The sequence below is a fragment of the Chiloscyllium plagiosum genome, unplaced genomic scaffold, assembly GCF_037043375.1.
Source record: "Chiloscyllium plagiosum isolate Xiang-an unplaced genomic scaffold, Cpla_swu_hap1 HiC_scaffold_6, whole genome shotgun sequence".
Lineage (NCBI taxonomy): Eukaryota > Metazoa > Chordata > Chondrichthyes > Orectolobiformes > Hemiscylliidae > Chiloscyllium > Chiloscyllium plagiosum.
Genome location: NW_028270144.1, coordinates 125,421,286 through 125,444,300, shown reverse-complemented (window position 1 = coordinate 125,444,300; position 23,015 = coordinate 125,421,286). Strand labels below are relative to the sequence as shown.

At 44.6% G+C, this 23,015-nt stretch overlaps 1 protein-coding gene across 2 annotated transcripts; it reads left to right on the top strand.

The window, feature by feature from the left end:
* The first annotated feature begins 1,138 nt into the window (after positions 1–1,138).
* serpinh1b (serpin peptidase inhibitor, clade H (heat shock protein 47), member 1b) lies at positions 1,139–20,575 on the top strand. Of its 2 annotated transcripts, XM_043692477.2 has the most exons (6): positions 1,154–1,267; positions 2,364–2,407; positions 9,779–10,383; positions 11,331–11,429; positions 15,025–15,257; positions 17,703–20,575. In XM_043692477.2, exons 3-6 carry the CDS (start codon positions 9,807–9,809, stop codon positions 18,003–18,005), a joined length of 1,212 nt encoding a protein of 403 aa, XP_043548412.1. In that variant the 5' UTR covers positions 1,154–1,267; positions 2,364–2,407; positions 9,779–9,806; the 3' UTR covers positions 18,006–20,575. The 2 variants fall into 2 exon arrangements, with proteins under 2 accessions (XP_043548413.1, XP_043548412.1); XM_043692478.2 differs by lacking the exon at positions 2,364–2,407 and having other exon boundaries at positions 1,139–1,267.
* Positions 20,576–23,015: the final 2,440 nt, after the last annotated feature.

The window sequence follows — 23,015 nt, the reverse complement described above, 5'->3', positions numbered from 1 at the left end:
GCGTCTAGGTGGGTACCTTGAAAGGAAGGGCTTAGAGGGATGTCGATCAAATGTTGGCAAATGGGACTAGATTAATTTAGGATATCTGGGCAGCATGGATGAGTTGTGCTGAAGGGTCTGTTTCCATGCTGTACATCTCTATGACTCTAATCGAGGAATTAGGAGAAACTGGAAGGGGGTGGGGACAAAGCAAATTTTCTGCAGGCCTCCAGCCAGTGGTTGATACAGAAAGTATTTAGTGCTGTATGGCCTTCCTGTGGGCGTGTTGACTCCCGCTCTGAGACCACTTCGCTTTGAAAGTTTCCGTCCTTATATTCAAGCCTTTTCCTCCCTCGCCCATTACCTCCTCCACCAAATAATCCTCTGACGTTGCTTCACAATCGAGACAGTGCCTCCAGCTGGGCCTGAACCTCTGGAACTCCTCTCTCTACCTCTTAACACATCACTCTTCGATCAAGCAGCTCCCAGAACTCTCCATGTGTCAAATTGGTCTGTTCTGTTTGTGTAATGTTTGAACTAGGGCCATACGGCATAAAAACAGGCCCTTCGATCCACCAACCGAGAAACCACACTCATCCCATTTACCCGCAATTGGTCTATAACCTACCCAGCTGTGGCATTTTAAATACTCAGATGTTTTTTAAATGTTGCTAAATTATATAAATAACGTTTGTTTTATAAACTGGTTTCTATGGTGACATTATTAGGGTTGGGTGAGGATTAATGAAAAATTTACTCCTGTGGATAAATTGTGTTAATTGCCTGCGTTCTAATCTCTTTGTCACATTTAAGGATGTTGCCTGCAATTCTTCAGGTTCAATTCCAGCCTCAGGTGACTGACTGTGTGGAGTTTGCACATTCTCCCCACGTCTGCGTGGGTTTCCTCCCACAGTCCAACGATGTGCAGGTCAGGTGAATTGGCCATGCTAAATTGCCCACAGTGTTAGGTGCATTAGTCAGAGGGAAATGGAATTGGGTGGGTTACTCTTCGGAGGGTCGGTGTGGACTTGTTTCCACACTGTAGGGAATCTAATCTAAAGAAAACTAATCTGGATACAGGAGGGTGGTCCCTGGGACCCTGCGGAAACCTCGGTGGGAGGTCTCAGATTCCAGACTTGCCGGGTTCGAAGTTCAGCCTTTAAATAAACCCTGCAAGGGAGCTCTGTTCATCCGGCTTTCCAGAACTTTCTAGCAGACAGCCGCGTTTAGGGGGCCTTGGCCGAAGAACCAAAAGGACCAGAAAATCTCAGGGAGTGAGGGAAAGCAGGTGAGAGGGCTTTGTAAAGGGATTCTGTGTGGTACAGATATGGGACAAATTAATGTAGGAGGTCAGTCATTCCAGCCGCAGCTACTGGGAGTGGAAACTCGTAGGGCATCATGAGGTTCTAAAACTTTTTTATTTGTTTTAAATCTTTATCCTGCCATGGATGAGCAAGTGTTCATCAGGCTGCCGGTGTCAGAATCTTAAAACAGCCTTTAGAGTAAAGTTCTCCAAAGTTGGACAAAAAGCATTTTGTGCTTTGAAAGACTTTGAATTTAAAGCTGAGCTGGTCGCTATGTACATGTGTTCATGTTTGCTGCACATTGTATTAAGTAATTTGTAGCAAATTTTCTTATGATTTTAGATAATTAGCAATGGACTCTAACCTTAATCCTAATGTAAGCCATTTATTTTCACTGCCCCCCCCCCCCCCATTATGACAACCAATATGAATTTAAAACTTAGGGTTTTTTTCGGGTGCTCGCCAAAGTTTATCTGAACAAGTATCGTTGTGCAAGTTGTTTGATTCCCTTTGTCTCCCAGAAGGGATGGGGAGGCGAATGGGGGACGTTTCAGAAAAAGTGGGCCAGACTAAGTTGACTCCACGATAAAGGTCTGAGCACAATCTGGCAGACCCATTCCTTGGAAAGTTTTTTTTTAATTTTGCAAACTTCCCATTCCGTTAAAATATGAAGAGTGGCTTTATTTGTAACTGCTTTTGTTGCATCTTGTCACTGGTCCAAATTGGAAATCCATAATTAGGGACTAGAGGGGGGGAGGAGTGGGTGGGGGTTTTGAAGGAATGCGCAAGAAAATTTCCAGAAGTCTCGAAGAGTTTGTCGACGCTGGCAACGTCCATTGGCTGATTTCCTCCCTTTCCTCCACCCCCCCCCCCCCCCCGCCTCACCCTCCACCCTCCCCCTCCCATCCTTCGGTTGTCGCTGGGATGTACTTTTTTAAAATATCAGTTTAAAAATAAATCAGAGGAAATAAAATGATTTCTCCACCTCACCCAAACCAGTCCAGTGACACATTTCCCCCATTCTATTCGAAGTCTTGGGGGGGAAAATATCCTGTACTTGATTTGTTTATTTTCTTTCAGAATGACAAAGGCAAAAGTTGACATCACTTTGACAAAATTTCAAGGTTAGACCCTCTGATATTTATCATTTACTGTGTTTTCCCTTTGTGTGTGTGTGAAGAATGTCAGTGCATTTATCTCAGATCTTTCCTTTTTTTTTCATTTTGATCTAAGAGACCTGAAGATCTCTCTCCACCCCCTGGAATCTCTCCACCGCAGGGCAGTGATTCTGTACAGTAGGAACGCGGCTAGAGGTTTTTCTTTCCCTCTTTCTCTGTTTGTGTGCAGAAACAGAATGCGTGGCTGCTGTAATATGGAAATCGTTCTGTCCTCTGTTTCCTGTTGCATTTCACAGGGGAGGCCCCTGTAGTGCAGAATATTGCACTTAAAACACTCCATTCAATGGAGTGTGCTCCGGTCTGACGGGCCATAGCAGATTTTTCACTCTTCAGAGATGAGGAGGGGAGGGCAAATTGGATTTTTTTGCAACCTCAGCCTCGTTCCCCAATCCCTTACCTCCAGGATCTGCAATCTCCTGCAGCTCTGTTCCTCAAATCCAGGCCAGTTACACGTTATCCCCTGACTTTAATGACTCTCAGCAAATCATGAGCTCGAAGTTGTTCAACTCTGACTGTCTATTTCTTTAAGCAACCTCTTTTTAAAAAAAATTTAGAGCCCCTGATCTCGATCCCTCCTCACTGGCTCGGTGTTGAGTGTATATGCTACGTGGGGAAGGGCGCTACATAAATACAACTTATTGCTGTGTGACTGGTTTCCACCCCCGCCCCACAGTCAGACAAAGGCGGCAAGTCGGGGCGACCAGTTGAGTTGAATTTGTTTTAATCTCGCCCACTCAGCAATTGAGAAACTGTTGCAAAACTAAACTTTTTTTCAAAACAAAAACTCAACTAAAACTTGGTGTTTTTGCCTCCGCCAAGGGGTGGGGAGGGGAGAGGAGGGAGTGGAATGCTGGCTGAACCCCTTTTCCCAGCGGTTTGCTGAGATTCTCAGGGCTCGGCCCGTCGGTGGGAGGTGTCTCTTTGTTCTGTCTTGAGGGGGATGTTAAACCCGCGGTCGGAGCTGCCCAGTCCTAGGATACTCGGCAGAAAGGTTGACCCTGGGTGTGCCCAGCTCATTATCCTGGGTTGCCAACTTGCCTTGGGAGTTCCCAATGCAACTGGGGAGGGAACGGCATTGTCAGAAACTTTTTAAAATAAACTTTTGTCGTTTAACGACTTGTGAAAAGATAAGCAATAGGCAGGAGGAGGTAAGGCCTTTCTGACAGTTCAGAATTACTCGGTTACTTTCTGTAAAGATTCCGATTGCTGTAAATTGGCTTTTTTTTAAGAAAAAGAAGAAACGAGAGTAGACCATTCGGCCCTTATTAATTCAGGAGTCATGTGGGTATCACTGGCTAGGTCAGTCATTGTACATCCCTGATTACCCAGAGTTCACAGCTTCCCTACAATGTAGAAGCAGGCCATTCGGCCCATCGACGCCACACCACCCCTCCAAAGAGCTTCCCCCAACCACTCCTGCATTTCCCATGGCTAACCCACCCAGCCTGCACATCCTTGCACACTATGGGGCAATTCACCCGACAAACCCACCCTAACCTTCACATTTTTGGACTGTTGGAGGAAACCAGGACGCACGCAGGAAACCCAGGCAGACACAGGGAAAATGTGCAAACTCCACACAAACAGTTGCCCGAGTGTGGAATCCAATCTGGGTCCCTGGCGCTGTGAGGCAGCAGTGCTAACCACTGAGCCACTGTGCTGCTCTCAACCACATTGTGAATCTGGAGTTGCATGTGAGCTAGACTGGGCACGGCTGGCAGATTTCCTTCCCTAATGGGTATGTGTATGTACAACAATCGACAAGGATTCGTGGTCATCCTGAGACTCTTAATTCCAGATTTTAGTAAAAAAAAATGCCACGCCGATGGGAGGTTTCAAAACCAGGCCCCTGCTAGGTTTTGCTGGGTTTCTAGTCCAGTGGTAATATTAGGCCATTACATCCTCAAGCCTGCTATGCCATTCAATAAATCATAATGCTGTATATTCTCGAAATCTTTGAAGCGTTGAAAATCTTTCTAAGAAGGATACAGGCATTGCCTGACTTTTTTTTTCTTTGCCTGCCCCTAAATCCTTTCAATGGAATTCATCTCTCAAGCCATTTCAAGGGCAGGATTGCTTTCTATGTGTTAGATGGAATCACATGGAGGAATTGAAACAACTCCATGGAGGCTGGTATCCCATCACCAAGTCACCACCCTTTATTTACACGTGCTCAGTACGTGGTTCTGACCAACCAGCTCAGAGCCAGTCCCTAGAGTGAGGAGAATCCCAAACCCTCCTGTTTATCTGTCAGCCAGGGCTCCCTGATTGAGGCTGTTAATCTTGAGTTGATTAGGGGTCTCATTCTGAGGTCCTCCTGGGTGACCTGGCTACAATCACTCAAGATTTTCTTGGCTAAAGGATATCAGTATTTTTTTTTGACTATGCAACTGAAGGAAGGCTTGCTGCACTCATTCCTCATGAAGAAAGGTTGAACAGTTTGTTCCTGGAGTGAAGAATGTGAAGTGATCTTACTGAGAGAAGCAGAGTCCTGAGGGGACCTGACAGGACTGATCCTGAGAGGATATTTCCATTTTATAGGAGAGACAAGAACTAAGGGATACTTGAGAACAAAAGAACTGGGAGATGAAGGAGGCCATTCAGCCCTTTCAACCTTTTGCACCATTTGATGCGATTGTGGCTAACCTCATCTCGGCCTCAACTCCACTTTCCTTCCCACTCTCCATAACCCTTTAACCTGTTATGATTTCAAGGTCCTCCTTATGTTTATGTGGCCTGAAGCAATTAGTGAACTCAGTTTGAAGATGGAGATGAGGAGAAAGTTTTATCACCTGGAGAGTCAGGAGCCTTGCTCAGAGAGTGATGGGGCTCTGCCATTGAGTGCACTCAGGCCTGAGATAGGTTTTAGCAAAGGGAGACCAGAGTTGTAGGGAGGAGACAGGGAAGTGGAGTTGATCAAGCAGGGTCTTATTGAATGGCAAAGCAGGCCAAATGGCCCATTCCTGTTCCTAAGTCCTGTGTTCATGTGGGCATCCATGAGGTGTTGTGCACTGTCAGCAGCAGATTGTATCAACCACCATCTGAAATTTGACGGCCAGGCATATCTCACAAACTACAATTGTCATCAAACCAGGGGATAACACTGGTTCAGTGGAGAGTGCAGGAGGGCATTGCCAAGAGGAGTGCTAGGGCTAATCCTAAAACTGAGGTGTTAATGTGGTGAAGGCACAAAACAGGACTACATGTATAAAAACACTGGAAGCAGAAAGTAGTAGACCAGGTTAAGTGGTTCACTTAAAATGGTTTACTTTAAGATTCTTGGATAGCACCTTCCAAAGCCACAACCACTTGCATCTAGAAGGACAAGGGGCAGCAGATAAATGGGAACATCACTCCCTGCAAGTTCCCCTCCAAACCATCCTGACTTGGAAAATTATCACCATTCCTTCAGTGTCGCTGGGTCAAAATCCTGCAATTCCCTCCCTAAGGGCATTGTGGGTCCAACTACAGCACGTGGACTGCAGTAGTTCAAGAAGGCAGCTAACCCCCACCTTGGGCCAGCACTTAGTGCCCATCTCAATCAGTGACTCCCACATCCCAAGAATAAATTTGAGTCTTGCCATCCACCATAACCCATCTAATGAGATTTAGTTACACTAACATGGTGCAGTTTATGAAATTGGACTTGTTCAAATGTGGCTTGTTGAGGAACAAGTGCTTCAGGAATGTGCATCCCTTGTCCCCCCTCAACCTAACCTCCCGCTGCAATGCACTCCAAGCCAAGCAAAATGTCAGAACCATCGGGAGCATTGGTATGCAGAGGGATCTTGGGGAGCATGTTCATAGCCCCTGAAAGGGGGCAACAGAAGTGGATAGGATGATAATGAAGGCATACCTTCATCCGTTGGGACATTGAGTATAAAGATTGGCAAGTCATGTTACAGCTGTATATAACTTTAGTTAAGTCAAGTTTGGAGTAGTAAGAAGGATGTGGAGACTTTGGAGAGCGTTCAAAATGGTTTATTAGGATGCTGCCTGGATTGGAGTGTATTAGCTATTAGGTGAGGTTGGACAAACCTGGATTGTTTTCACGAGAGTGTCAGAGGCTAAGGGGCGAGCTGACAAAGTATGTAAAATTTTGAGGTGTAGATGGTTGGAGTCTTTTCCCCAGGGTGGAATCATCAAATACTCGAGGGCATTGGTTTAAGGTGAGAGGGGGAAACAATGAGGCAGATGTGGTAGGTCCCTGCAATGCGCTGCCTGGGGATGTGTTGAAGCAAATATGATTGCAACGTTTAAAAGGCATTTAGACAGATACATGAGCAGGCAGGGAATAGAAGGGTATGGACCATGAGTAGGCAGACGGGATTAGTTTAGAATGGAATCATGGGCAGCATAGACATGGACCAAAGGGCCTATACCTGTGCTGTACTCTTCTGTGTGAAGAAAACAAGATCCTATGAATAACAATAATTGACTGGCTAGTCACTGGATTGATTTGGGTTGTTTGCCAGTAGTATGGTTCAGGAGGTAAATATCAGGTGAGAGGCGTGGTGCTGGATCATTGCGAAAATGATCAACACCAGCATAAAGTTTAAAAATCACACAACACCAGGTTATAGTCCAACAGGTTTAATTGGAAGCACACTCGCTTTCGGAGCGACGCTCCTTCATCAGGTGACAGGTGTCGGTCCGAAAGCTAGTGTCCTTCCAATTACACCTGTTGGACTATAACCTGGTGTTGTGTGATTTTTAACTTTGTACACCCCAATCCAATACCAGCATCTCCAAATCATGAACACTAGCATAGGTGGAGGAGCTGAAAATATGGTTATTCTAACGAAACTGAGTAACAGGAATTTGGAACCCAAACCTGCACTGAATATGTATATTGCCAAATGTGTGTATGTGTCTGTATTTCACCTTGCTTGAGTCCCTGTATGCATGTGTGCTGCTGCCGCCTGTGTATCACTGTGTGCGTGTCCATGTTTCCTGAACCCAGTTGTTGAATCTGTAGTCAGTAAGTTGCTACTATCTTCTTGACTGCTGCAGCTTTGTGGTCTGATTGCACGCCAGGAGCTGAGATTTGATTATTTGTAGAACGGAGCCATTCTCTGAGTGGATCCAGATTTCCAAGCATGTTATAAAGCACAGGAGCAAGTCCCTCCCCCCTCCAGCTGAGGATTTGCCACGTAGACAGATGCTCAAATCACAGATCGAGCTATCTGGAAAGTTCTTTGAGATTCACTTGCTGGTATAGATCTGTTGCTTGATTTGAGATGGCTATCTCAAGCAGTGTCTGAAAAGCCCTCCCATCCGAGGTAGACTATTCAGTTTCCTACTGGTCTTTACTATTTCTAGGTTTGTTTTTTAAAATGTCCTTTTTCCTGCCTCTCCTTTTTATCCTGAAGTTGGCTTGTGCAGCATGGCTTCATGGTGACAGATCTGAGAGGTCACTTATTTTCTATGGCCTGGATAACACTTTCTTTCCAGTATTGAGACAGACCAGTATTTTAGTCCATGTCTTACCCCCTGCCTTTGTCTGCAGAAATATACACTCGCAAACGTAAACTTGAATAAAACCTGCACCAAACCTGTTTGCCTATTTAGTCAGAGCTCTGTCTTTTTCTAATCGATTACAAATTTAAAATTCTCATCCTTACTTTCAAATGCTTTGCTATTTTCATAATCTCCTTCAGTCCCATTGAATCATAGAATCCCTGTAGTGTGAAAGAAGCCCTTTGGCCCAACAAGTCCACATCAATCCCTCCTGACGAGTAACCCACCCAGACCCATTTCCCTATGTTTACCCCTGACTAATGCACCTAACCTGCACATCCCTGAACACTATGGGCAATTTAGCATGGCCAATTCATCTAATCTGCTCATCTTTGGATTGTGTAATGAAAGGAGAAAGTGAGGGCTGCAGATGCTGGAGATCAGAGCTGAAAATGTGTTGCTGGAAAAGCGCAGCAGGTCAGGCAGCATCCAAGGAACAGGAGAATCGACGTTTCGGGCATAAGCCTGAAGAAGGGCTTATGCCCGAAACGTCGATTCTCCTGTTCCTTGGGTGCTGCCTGACCTGCGCTTTTCCAGCAACACATTTTCAGCTTTGTGTAATGAAACCAGAGCATCCTGACAAAACCCCCACAGACAAGGGGAAAATGTGTAAACTCCCCACAGTAACCGGAGACTGGAATTAAACCTAGGTCCCTGGTGCTGTGAGGCAGGAGTGCTAGTCACTGCCGCCCATTGTCATTCAAGATCTCTGCATTCCATCAGTTCTAGCCAGTTGAGCATTCCTGATCCGAAGGTTGCAGCAATATTAGTGACCATCAGCCCATACTCAGGAGTTCCTTTCCTCAAACTTTCTGCCATTTCTAACTCCCTTGCCTTCTTGAGGGATTCCTCCTTAAAACCCTATCCTTCTGATCAAACTTGAACATTTTTGGCTTAATCTTAGAGGGCCTTGTTTTTTAAAAAAGTAGTTCTGTGATACCATCAAGGGGCTGGATATGTTTTATAGTAATAAGTGTCATAAATGCAAACTGTTGTTGCACATACATCCATATAATACAGGCATGCATTCACACAGCAGTGTATTTGCACATGGTGTACACAATGCACATGCACACAAAAGTACATGATTGCACACACCTTCCACAACTCACTGGAAAGAGAGAAGTAGTTACAAGTGACAGCAGTCAGTGTCTCCCGCTGTACAAACAAACTGCTTAAAGCTGAACAAATTCACCAGTGCAGGTTTAATCTGCAATTAAAAACAGAAAATTCAGAAAATGCTCAGCAGGTTTGGCAGCATCCAAAGAGAGAAACAGAGTTCATGTTTTAAAGATTGACTTCCCATTCAGATTTTCAGTGTCTGCAATATGCTGTATTTGTATTCAATTTGTTTGGTATTCCTTGCTTCAGTTTGTCTGATTGCCTGGGGAGAAGCCCTATGTATGGTATAGTCATGATGTCTGCCCTGATTTGAGACTCTGCACTGCCATCTGCCTCCTAGGGAGAAGTCCCTACCTCTTCCATGTTAATGTGGTCACTTGATTCAGTTGGTTAAAGCTTAGGCCTCATCAGCAGGACATCTGCAGATTTAATCCCCATTTCAGTTTGTTGGCCAAGGGTTAACTCTCAGTCACGAGGGAGCACTGCATTGTTGGGGAGTTGGCACCAAGGGAGCACCATGCTGTTGGTGGGTCAGTGCCAAAGGAGCGCCACTGTGTTGGATGGACTGCCGTTGACCCGGGAGGTTACTGTGGATTGTGGTGTAGTCAGCTCCTCCCCCTTCCTGAGATTTCAATTAAGCATTTTGTTTTTTCTTGTCTGTCTCTCTCTCTGCAGGATTAGAGCGCCTCCTTCTGCTGGAACCATGTGGGTGAGCAAGCTGCTGATCGTGGTGCTCCTGGCTGTTGCAGTGGCTGAGGAGAAGCTGGGTGAACACACAGCCGCCCTAGCAGACAGCAGCATCAAACTGGGCCTGAGCCTCTATCACACTGTGGCCAAAGACAAGGGCGCTGAGAACATCCTCCTCTCTCCCGTGGTGGTCGCTTCTTCACTCGGCCTAGTGTCCCTCGGTGCCAAGGAGCAGACCGCCAGCGAAGCAAAGGCAGTGCTTGACATGGGTAAGGTGCAAGATGACAAGCTGCACTTAGCGCTGTCCCAGCTACTCACTGAGGTCAGCAACTCCACCGCACGCAACGTGACCTGGAGGATGGGCACCCGGCTGTACAGCCCGAGCTCGGTCACCTTCGCTGAGGACTTTGTGAAGAAGAGCAAAAAGCACTACAACTACGAGCCCTCCAAGATCAACTTCCGGGACAAGAAGGGAGCCTTGAAGTCCATCAACGAGTGGGCGGCAGAGACCACTGACGGCAAAGTCGCTGAGGCAACCAAAGACCTGTCGAAAACAGATGGAGCTATGATCATCAATGCTATGTTCTTCAAACGTAGGTGGCTTTCTTAAAAGGGAGACCAGGAGGGCTGACACGTAGTGGGAAAGTCACTGGATCAGTCTGTCGGGGGCTCCAATTACTTCCGTGGGATCACTGCTTCAAACCCCGTCACTGCAGCTGGTGGAATGTTCATTTCCAGGGAATTGCAGTGGAAGCTGTGTTTGGAGCCACAGGGTTGACCTGTACTTAGCTGTACAGGTGTCTGTGATGCTACTGGACTAGTGACCCAAATGCCCAATGCTGTAGGGATATGGCGTGGCACGTTGGCTCAGTGGTTAGTGCTGCTGTCTCTTAACACCAGGGACTTGGGTTCGATTCCATCCTCTGGCAACTGTCTCTGTGGAGTTTACACGTGTCTGCATTGGTTTCCTCTGGGTGCTCTGGTTTTGACCCACAATCCAAAGGTATGCAGGTGGATTGGCCATGCTAATCTGCAGCATTATGTTCAGGCTAGATGGGCTAATCATTGGAAAAGCAAGTTTATAGTGATAGGGTTAGGAGGGTTGGATCTGGGTGGGATGCTCTTCGGAGGGACAGTGTGGATTCAATGGGCTGCATGGCCTCTTTCCACAACATAGGGATTCCACTAAATCTAGAATTGAAAGCTCGACTCAGTGATGGTGACCATGACAACAATCACTAATTGTAAAAACCCGTTTTTATTCACTCCCGTCCTTTTTGAGGGGAGGAATCCTTGCCTGGTCTGGCCTACATATGACTCCAGTGCCACTGCTGACTTAACTGCTCTCTCGAAATGGCCCATCAAACCTCTATTCTTGGGCAACTAAGGACGGGCAATAAGTACTAGCCTTGCCAGCAATGCTCACCTCCTGTAAAAGAATAAATAGGTCGTGGTATTTGGCATGTTAGTTTGAGTCTGTTTGCTTGCTCTTGAACAGACCAATCATTCACATTCTCCTGTATTTACTTTGTATTTGCAGCTCACTGGGATGAGAAATTCCACCATAAGATGGTGGACCAGCGCAGTTTCATGGTGAGTCGGTCTCTTTCGGTTGCGATCGACATGATGCATCGTACAGGTATGTCTCCATCTCTTGACTTTCTTCAGTGAAAACGTCAAGTCAACACTGCCTTATTATAAAGAGCGATGATGTGGAGGTGCTGGTGTTGGACTGGGGTGGTTAAAATTAAAACATCACAATATCAGGTTATTGTCCAGCAGGTTTATTTGGAAGGACAAGCTTTTGGAGCGCAACTCCTTAGTCAGGTAGCTAGTGGGGCAGGATCATAGGACACAGAATTTATAGTAAAACATCAAAGTGTCATACAACTGATGCCATGTATTGAACAAACCTAGATTGCTGTTAAGTCTTCAATCACTTAGAATGGGGTTGCAGGTTTTGATTTTATTTTTAATATGTGAATCCCAGAACTACTTCAAGTCACAGTCCTGAGATAAGGTTTTATATTTTTTTAAAAATGACTTCTCGGGTCAGACAATGCATTAAAGGTAAGCTTAGAGTCTGTCTGTATCCTCAACCTTGAGTCAGACTGGTTCTTTTTCCAAAGTAGAAATTTATAAAATGCCTTTAATGCATTGTCTAAGCTGAGGTATCACCTTTTTAATAAAACCTAATCTTGGGACTGTGACTTGAAAGAAATTATGGAATTTACATATTAATTAATCAACCTGCAACTCCATTCTAAGTGATTAAAGACTTGACAACATTCTAGGTTTGCTCAATACATGAGTTGTATGAAACTTTTTTTGATTTTTTTTTTTACTATAAATTCTCTGACCTATGATCCTACCCCACTAGCTACCTGATGAAGGAGCAGTGCTCCGAAAGCTAGTACTTCAAGATAACCCTGTTGGACTATAACCTGGTGTTGTGATTTTTTTTTTTTTAAAACCTTTATAAAGACAGAGAGAAAGATGGCTGATGATATAACCTGAGGATCACCATGCTTCGGATTAGGGGTAAGGTTGACCAGGCAGGACCCACCCTGTTTTCGAAGACTTTGCATCACAAACCATCCAACTGAGCTAACCTCAATCAACTTCCATTCACTTAAAAAGGACGCTGATTATCTCTTTGTTTGAAAGTGAATCACTCAATCAACATCACTTCAAAATGAGACCTAGTTTTTGAGTCTTTTTATTCATTCATGCTAGGCCAGCATTTATTGCCCATTCCCAGTTGAATTATCATAGAATCCATACAGTATGGAAGCAAGCCATTCGGAATAGCAGCCACCCATTCCTACTTGCATTTTTCATGGTTACCCACCTAACTTGCTTATTCCTGGATACTATGGGCATGGCCAATCCACTTGACCTGCACATTTTTGGACTGTGGGAGGAAACCCATGCAGACACTGGGAGAATATACAAACTCTACTCAGACAGATGCCTGAGGATGGAATTGAACCAGTGTCCCTGGCACTGTGAGGCAGCAGTGCTAACCACAGCCACCATGCTGCCCCATGGTTGCCCTTGAGAAGCTGCCTCCTTGATCCACTACAGTCCACGATCCCACTGTGAGTTTCCTCTGAGTAGGATGCTCTATTTCTGACATTAGGACAGTAACCAATGCCTCGAGGTGGATCAGAAATCCTTTGGCTCACCCTGCACAGATGGCAATCCGAACTGGGAGACAGTCACTGACCTCTGGAGGCTGACTGTTGTTTGGGAGGGTATTGCATGTGGCAAGCTGAAAGGAAAAGCTCACCAGGTCCAGAAACAAACTGAAAGAAAACAAAGGGCAGTGGTTATTGCATGTTCTCAGCCAAGTGCTCTGTAGCCAGTGTAGTAGGAATTGCTATGCTGGACTAGGCTGCTGAGTCACAGTAATGGTTCGGACACCGTAGCACAAAACATTATCTTAGGAGATGGAAAGCTGCCACACTTCATATGTAATTTATACCAGTCTTTGTAAAGTGCTTTGGGGTGTCCTATGGTTCTATATAAATGCAGGTTCATTCTTTCTTCCCTGTCCACTGGTAAGTCTTGAGTGCTAGAATGTGGTGCAGGTGTATTATCACTAGATTAATAATTGCAGAAACTCAGCTAACGTTTTGGGGACCTGGGTTCAAATCCTGCCACGGTAGATGGTGGAACTTGAATTCAATAAAGAATCTGGAATTAAGGGTCTAATGATGACCATTAATCCACTGTCAACTGTCAGGAGAAACCCATCTGGCTCACCAATGTCCTTCAGGGAAGGAAACTACCATCCTTACCTTGGCTGGTCTACATGTGACTCCAGACCCACAACAATGTGGTTGACCCTTAACTGCTCTTTGGGAAGTAGGGCATTAAATGCTGGCCTGGCCAGCAATGCCCTTATTCCATGAATAATTGTTTTACAAAAAAATGACACAACTTAATTCTCACATGAGAATAGTAGAGTTTCCAAGGCTTTTGAAGGGTGAGTTGACCTTACCATGAGGCCTAGATTCCATTATTACTAGAACTCCTTCATCGGTTGTCTGAGGAAAGGTAGGGCAGGTCGAGACTATTCTCATGGACGTTTAGAAGAATGAGGGGAGACCTGCTTGAAACCTCTAAAGTTTGAGGGGATTTGATGATGTTGAGAATGTTTGCCCCCACTGGAGGGTGAGGGTGGTGGGATGGAGAACCAGGTGACCATTTCAGAATAAGGGATCTTGCATGTAAGACCGGGATGAGGAGATGTTTCTTCTCTCGAAGCATCATGGATTTTTTGGAATTCACTTTCTCTGATCGAAATTCTACATTGTCGAGCCTGAGTTAGATGTCCCTTTTGGTCAACAAGGGAATCCAGGGCTTGTAATGGTAGGCAGTACAGTGGAGTTGAAGCCACAATCTAATCAGCCATTATCTTATTGAATGGTGGAGCAGCATTGAAGGGCTGAATGGCCTGCTCCTGCTCGGAGTTGTCTTTAGCAGCCTGTTGAAGTGTGGTGAAGCTGTTTCCATTCCGTTTTCCAGACAGCGCTTTCCAGCTAACACCAGCTCACTGTGTAATAGTGCTCCTCCTCTTCCCCTCTGCTGTTGTTGCCAGTCACAATAAACCCGTGGTCCTCTGACTACCAGCCCTGCAAACAGAGATGATGGCCTATTAGTGTTAGAACTAGCCTGGTAATCCAGCGACCCAGGGGATCTTAGTTCAAATTTGAAATTTAAGTGTGTAGTGATGACTTTGGTTTCACGGTCAATCATAGGCATTTCCCAATGTGGCTCCTACATGTCCTTTAGGGAAGGAAATCTGCCATCTTTACCCAGCCTGGCCAACATGTGACTTCAGAGTCAAAAGGTGTGGTGCTGAAAAAGCACAGCCGGTCAGGCAGCACTGGAGAAGCAGGAGAGCCAACATTTTGAGAATCAGCCCTTGATCAGGAATTCTGATCAGATTCCTGATGATAGGCTAATGCTTGAAAGGTCAATTCTCTACTCCTCAGATGCTGCATGACCTGCTGTGCTTTTCTAGCACCACACTGTTTGACCCCGATCTCCTGCATCTGCACTCCTCACTTTCTCCGAGTGACTTCAGGCCAACACTAGTTGACTGTTAACTGCCAATAGGGATGAGCAATAGATGACTAACCAGCAATGCTCTCATCTTGTGAAATTATTGTAAGAATGATTCCTGACTACTTTACTTTGTTGTTTTGGTTTTCTCCCTTGCTTAGGTCTTTATAACTTTTATAAGGATGACACCAACCAGGTGAATGTGCTGGAAATGCCCCTGGCCCACCAGTTATCCAGCATGGTCTTCATCATGCCTCACAACGTGCAGCCTCTGGACAACCTGGAGAAACTGCTGACCAAGGAGCAGATCAAAACCTGGCTGGGCAAGCTCCAGAAAAGGGCTGTGGCAATCTCCTTGCCAAAAGTCAAGCTGGGGGTCAGCCACGAGCTGCAGGTAAACCTAAAACCACGGAGCAAGAGCTTGTGATTGTGGAGCATCTGCCACCACCTCAGAAGGGGATGTCAGCAGCCCATTATCACATTCCATGTTCCCACAAACCAATCTCCCAATGGCCGTCTGTCTCTTTGTTTCAGTGGCAACAATTTTCGAGGCCAGACCTTGGCAGACTTGTCCCAAGCCCCCTTCAAAATAGAGGGCCTGGTTTAAAGCCTCATGCAGAGGACAGGACTCTGAACAGTGCAACACTCCCTCAGTATGCAGGTGGAATTTCAGCTTAAAGGTGTATCCCAGTTCTGGGATGGGATTTGGATCGATAATTAAATTCCCCCCCCCACCCACCGCCTGCTTGAGACCAATCCTGTGATGTGTCTGGAACATAGATGGTTGACCAGGCAATCTCATCGTCATTTAGGACATTTGCTGAACACTGGATAGTAAAGTGACACAGGAAGCAATTGGAAGCAGCTAAGGACTGAAATTAACTTGTTATCCAGCATTAGCCTCCATAGAATGCTTGGAATAGGAGCAGGAGTAGACCATTCAGCCCGTGAATGCAGCTCCCTAAGTCACAGCTATCTTTGGGCTTCGATTCCACTTCCCACTGTCCTCTCCCCACCCACCCTCTTTCACTTTTTTTTCCCCCCCCCCCCCCTCCCATTTCCTGAGATCAAACATCTTGTCTATTGTTGAATACATTTAAAGACTGGAATAGACATGTGTAATCCTCTGGAGTCGAGCATGTCAAAGATTCTCAAGCGTTTGGCTAAAGATATTTTCCTTGTGTAAGTCCTAATTAATTGATTCCTTGACCTTAACACTGTTTGAGATTTCTCAGGATATAACCTGTAGGTTCCTTTAGAACCTTTATTTCTCAATGAGATCACCACCTGTCATTTGTTTAAGTTGCAGATAATATCGACCCAATTTAATCAGCCACAAAAAAATCCTTTCATTCCCAGGTAAAAGACCTTTACTGTATACCCAAGTGCAAGTAGCTCTTTTATTAAATGTAGAGAGCAAAACTCTGCACTGTATTTCCAGATGTGGTCTCACCAGTGCCCTGAATAACTGAAATATTCAGTTTACTGTGTTTGTTTACTGCAAAGCAAAATTGAATACAACATTTGCTAAGATTTCATAATTGCTTGCTGGCCAGTGTGTTAGCTTTTTGCAATTTATCTAGTCTGACACCCAGATCCTATTGCACCTTGGAGCTCTGCAGCCTCACACCAGTGAGTGTTTGTTTGTCATTTTTGTTTAGGGTTATTCTTTTCTTCCTTTTATTTTTCTTTTGTTACTTGTTGAGGAAACTAGTTGAAGTGTTTTTCAAGAGATCCCGCATTGCAGCTGTACACGACATTGGTGAGGCTACATTTGGAGTACTGTTCTAGTTGCCCTACTATTAATTAATAAATTAGAAAGAGTGCAGAAAAGATTTACTAGGATGCTACCTGGCACTGGAAGATTGGTGAGGTTGGATAGGCTAGGATTATTTTCACTGGAGTGTAGGATACTGAGAGGTGACCTTTATTTAGGTCTATAAAATCATGAGAGGCGTAGATCAAGTAGATAGCCAACAGCTGCTTCGCATCATTGGGGACTCTTTCTTTTTTTAAAAAAAAAATAGAGGGCATAGTTTTAAGGAGAGAGGTACAAAAGGGTGCAGAGGGACAGTCTTTTTTTTTGTCACAAAGGGTGGCAACTGTCTCCAGGGCTGCCAGAGGTTGTGGTGGAGGCAAGAACAATTTTTTTGTCATACCATTTGGGCAAGTACATAGATGGGCCAGGTAGAGAGGTATATGGATCAAATGCAGGCAAGTAAGTCTAGTTTAATTGTGAAAACTGGGTGGTATGGACAAGTTGGCTGAAGGGCCTGTTTCCATCCTGTTAATCTCTGACTCTAAGGATAAGAAACACAATGTATTCACTGGGTTGGAAGGGTTAAATGATGGGGCTGGGGTCCAGAGAGCAGATTGCCATTCCCCTGTGGTGTTGAAGATAATTCTCAGATTTGTCTGGGTGGTTACCAAGTACTGCCTCTGCTGGGAGGATGGGTTTATTTTCCGATTCACTGTAACAAACCTCCAGAACAGGCAATTGAGGAGTGAACTGACTGAGGCGTTCAAAAACATCAATCAGATTAAATTGAATCGACACAAAGCAACTATTATTCTGATGGAGGCAACACTGAACAATGGGGCTTAGTCTTTAAAACTAATCCACTCTGTGAATTCAGAAGGCACTAATTAAGACCAAGGGTATGGAAATCTGACTGTCTGTCCCTTCTGCAATGGTGGGTTTCCATTTCACTGGGTCATCAGATTAGTCTCCAGGACCCAGTGTCAATGGATTGGAGGTGCTGATGGAGCTGAAAGGTTGACTCTCCAGCTCGTGTATTAACTGACCATGACCTATGATCCATTTTTATTTTGCACCTAGAAACATCTGGCCAGTATCGGTCTGACCACCGCGGTTGACAAGACCAAAGCTGACTTGTCAAAGATCTCTGGGAAGAAGGACCTGTACCTGGCCAATGTTCTCCACGCTGCGGCTCTGGAATGGAGTACCGATGGAAACCCCTACGATGCCTTCATATATGGGCGGGAGGAGCTGAAGAACCCTGAGATCTTCTATGCCGATCACCCTTTCTTCTTCCTGGTCAAGGACAAGAGGACAAACTCCATTCTCTTCATTGGGCGATTGGTGAAGCCTGAGGGCAGCAAGATGCATGATGAACTGTAGCCACTGCTCCACTACGATGCTAAAGTCGCAGATGATATAGCTGATGCTCAAATTGCAACATGCCTTTAAGTTGTTCTTTTTTTCTACCCCCCCCCCCCCCCCCCCAAAAAAAAGTCAACTATTCCATCTTGCAGATTTGACATCCTGTCTTTGGGTTAGAGTGTTAGTTGTTTTTGACAATGACCATCTCCAACCCCCCATTCGGTGGGATATTGTCAGCTAGTTTACAGCCTGTTTGTCCCCAAGACCCCCCCTCTAAATTTTGGGTGGACTTGAACCAAGAGAATTTGAGGCTTAGAAGTCCACTCTGCCTCCAGTGAAATTTGTATTATTGCTTCCACCTCAATGTTTGTACTTTTAATCATTACCAAGAATTGGAAAAGACACTATACAGAAGCAAATCAAACTAAAATCCTAAGCTGATCTAGTTTCTGCCAGCAGATATGCCCCTCCCCCAGAAAGCCTGCTTCCACCCTCTCTGTCTCATCCTGTCCCCATTTTGGCCAATTCCTGTCTCCCTCACTTGACCTTCGCTTTAAATGTGTCACTGTAATCTGCTTCAACCTTTCCATCCACATTCGAACCATTCCCTGAGTAAGCAAGTTCCCCCTGAATTCCCAATGGGTTTAAGTTACTGTCTTTCTATTGATTTAGACAAAACAAGTAGACCACATCTAGTTTTTTTTTTGTTGTCCATGGGATGTGGACAGTGTTGCCTGGGTCAGCATTTATGCTTCAAGCTTAATTGCCCCTTGTGAAGGTGGGGGTTAGCTGCTGCCTTGAACTACTGCAGTCCATGTGCTGTAGGTAGACCCACAATGCCCTTAGGGAGGGAATTCCACATTTTTGACCCAGTGACACTGAGGAACGGTGATTTATTTCCCTGTCAGGATGGTGGGTGGCTTGGAGGGGAATTTACAGGTGGTGGTGCTCCCATATATCTGCTGCCCTTGTCCTTCTTGATGGAAGTGGTTGTGGATTTGGAAGGTGCTGTCGGAGGAGCATTGGTGAATTCCTGCAGTGTATCTTGTCGAGGGTACACACTGCTGCTACTGTCATTGGTGGGGGGAGTGCATTTGAAGTTGGTGAATCGGGTTCCAATGAAATGGGCTGCTTTGTCCTGGATGGTATCAATAGCGATTTTAATCTGTCTTTTCTTATGGGGTGCACTTTCAAATTCTGAGAGTGGCTATGATCGGGAACAGTTTGAACACGGTCAGCTTTGTGCACTGGTCATCATTGGAAGCTGATGTATCGTTTTCATATGGTGTTCACTTGGAGCTGAAATAGATGCCCACCAGCAGATTGCATTGAGCAATTAGTACATTACCAACATATGGGCGATGTATCTGTCTATTACAGCTGGCAGTTAGCTGAGGTGACTCTACAGCTTTAAATCAGTCTAGATGCACTGGAGTACATTACTTTGAATTTTGAGAGCAGACTAGTCTGTTCTGGCTTGTGTACCATAATGACGTCCTTTCAACTTTTTTCATCTGGACCTATCACCCTGTTCTGTTTTATTTAACTTCACTTTGAATATCTCAGATGCAATTTCCCTCAATGCCTTCATGTTAAATAAAAGTCCATGCTCTGGCTGCTGAATTCCCTTTTGGAATGAATTTGTGAACATCTGATGAGTTTGGGACCTCACTCTCAGTGCTTTGCTGAAGTCGTACTCAGTTGTGAAATAAACCTGGTGGGAACTTGGAGGTTCTGTCCAAGGTGAAGGTCGAAAAATGATCATCAGAATGTCATGTTGGAGGTCTTGGGGGAGGGGGTGGGGATAGAGAGACTAGGGGAGATCCAGCCTCTGAGATCACATCCCTCCTCACTTCTCAGCTGTGAATGTTCAGTTCCTGATGGTTTATTCTAAATGACTGACTGCAGACCTGGCTCAGTATGAGCTGGGTTAAGTGCAGGGCTGGTATCCCAGAGGTGTTTGACATGCCACTTGGAAAACCGACTTATCCCAGTGGAGATGATGTGTTACAGTTCACTTAGTCTGAGCTGCTATGGTAACACTTTTTTTTTTACAAGTATGTTATCAGGAGCTGTGTACAGAAACGGTCAAGGTACCAATGTTCTTTCCATCACACCCAACTGACCTAGAATCCCTCCTCTTGTGAGCGGCAGGATTTGTAGGTAAACACTCAATCTGTATATTTCTTGGCTGTGGGCCTTGAACCAAGAGCTCCTGGAGCAGATGCAGTGACACTACCCACTGCCCCATAAGCCTTACTCTAAGGAACACCAAAGCCTGTGCAAAATTGTTTGTTGTCAATAAAAAGACCCTCATGCATGTTAGCCAGCAATACTTGGGGATGATTAGGAATAAGATTGAATCGTTTTATATTGGGAGCAGTTTACGTATACCCTGAACAGGGGTTTGGTGATGAAATATTGCAGAGAGACAGTTCTTCCATTGATCTACCCAGCAACTGACCTTGGATTTACTTGTTACAGAAATTCTTGGACCACAGTCTGTGAAGATGGTTTAGTGGTAACTGTTACAACATTTGTGTGAAACCACTTTTTGGTTATGTTTCACAATAAAATTTGAAAAGACACATTGCCTTTTGGTCTTTGTTCTTCTGCGGTGAGATACTGATCTCGAATAGAACTTCCCCTTATTTTGAATGTGTGTGTGTCCTACCTCTGGTCTCTTGCACATGGGGAAACATCCACACTATCCACTCTGCCAAAACCCCTCAAAATTCTTGCGTGTTTCAAGAAAGTCATTTGCTTCTGAAGACTACTCAAATCAGACTCGATGTTAACTCTCCTCCCTCCATAGATACAGCTGGACCTGCCGAGTTTCTCCAGCATTCTCTTTTAAATTCAGAGCTTTATTGTATACTCTAAGCAGATCCTTATAACAATCTCAATCCAGCGAACTTCGTATTCATTTCATCTGTATTGGAAGAAAGTCTCTTGAAGTGATAATGATGAACCTCACTGTACATTGTTCAAAGATTGCTGCTCCTTTCAGTGTATTACAATAGCACAGTAAGTACTGTCTCAAACTACGCATTGCAATGATTTAATGGCCTATTTTTGCCTTAAATGTTCGACACAAGCTTCTTCCACTTGTTCTATTTTCATTTCATTCCCTGCTGGGATCTCCTATGAGATATGTCAAATGCAAGACAGGATTCCTGGAGACCAATGACCGACCAATCCACATTAGAACTGCTGGCCACCCTATGGCAAGCAAGAAACAGGGAATTGAGCAGGAAAGGAGTATTTTGTATTGGAGTAATTTGACTCAAAAATACAATAACAGCGCATCAGGAGCTTCTTGCTTTTCTGAAGTTACATCAAATGTTACTCTTCCCTCATCTCCTCCAAAAACGTTCCCAGCTGCACTACCACGGCACAGAGCTGCATGCTGGTTGGGATCTTAGTCTGGACAAAAAAGATTCCAGACCAAGATCTGGCCGGATAGATCACTTTTATTGTTTTAGTAAGACAGTCTTTCACTGAAACAATAAAACAGAAGTAATGCCAAAGAAAAGAAAATAAAATAGAAAAAAAATTTACTTGGAACTCAAGTTTAGTTATTTCAAAACACGTGGCAGAATATGATCACATTTCTCCCAACAGTGTTCTTTTGTAGTACTGACATCAGAAAGAATTCTCTTCTCTGACACATTTATAGGGTTTAATTCAATTCCAGCTTCGATTTCCAGTCTTGAGAATCTGCCTCTTCCTTGACTGTTCATGCAACTGAGCTTAGACTTTCTTAGTCTCAAATGCCCCTTCAGGGTTTATTTCTTAGCAGTTCTAATTTATTTCCCTTCTTCTTAGAGCTTACACATCCAACTACAGTTAAGATCTCTGTAAACGTGAAACCAAAAGAGTTTTCTTCAAGGTACGGGTGTTCCTCTAACCCAACAAAAAAAAAGTTCCAGGATCTTCTAACTGAAACCTGAGGCATCACACTGTTTCCTCACTCAAAGGCAACAAAAAAACCCATTACTCTCCAGGAAATATCTCTATAATGTGTTTAAAAGAAATCACCATCACTACAAAAATGTTTATACTCCTTTATAGATATTCGATCAAATCCAAATGTCACCAGTTCAAGATCCAAACTCTAAAATAAAACGTTACAATCTATATGAATCACACATCTCACATCACAATGCCCTTAAGTGGACGTGCAATGGGAACATGGAGTAGATCACGGTTTCCTCCCTCAACAAGATGCATTCCCAAGTACCAAGCAGCACCGTGGCAAGTTGGTCTGAAAATCCAACCACTCCAAGCACCTCGACAAAACTGCATCAGTATGCAAGGGATGTATGTTTACAACCAATATAGTCCAAAGACTGAGGTACCTGACAAGAGCAACACTGAGGTAAGCCCAGCAAGGCCCTTCCATAAAATAAACACCAACTGCTTGTCCCTCCGCCAGAGAAATGATCACTTCCAGGGCAGTCGTTTACCATAGGCTAAAAACACACCAATTTGCCCTCGACATTGAAGGGTCATCTCTTATAATACTCTAAGGTTTCAAGCACTGCCTATTCAATCTTTTCTCCTAAGCCAATCTGCCCATTCCACACGAGTTTATCTGTCAGATATTACATATGGGTAGAATAGGATAAAGAGAAACTGTTCCCATTGGCACAAGTGACAAGACTCAGAGGACACGGGTACAATTTAAAAAGATATACTTTTATTGAAAAACAGGTTTTTAAAAATATATTAAACCAAAAACAATACAAATCACAACAACGCGTAAAGAACAGAACTACACTCATGTACATATACTTATAAAGACACAATGAGATAAATAATAAATAAATAAGTGGCATGGTGCTCAGTGGTTAGCACCGCTGCCTCACAGCACCAGGGTCCCAGTTTCAATTCCGGCCTTGGGCACGGTCTGTGTGGAGTTTGCACATTCTCTCCATGTCTGCGTGGGTTTCCTCCGGGTGCTCCAGCTTCCTCCCACAGTCCAAAGATGTGCAGGTCAGGTGAATTGGCCATTCTAAATTGCCC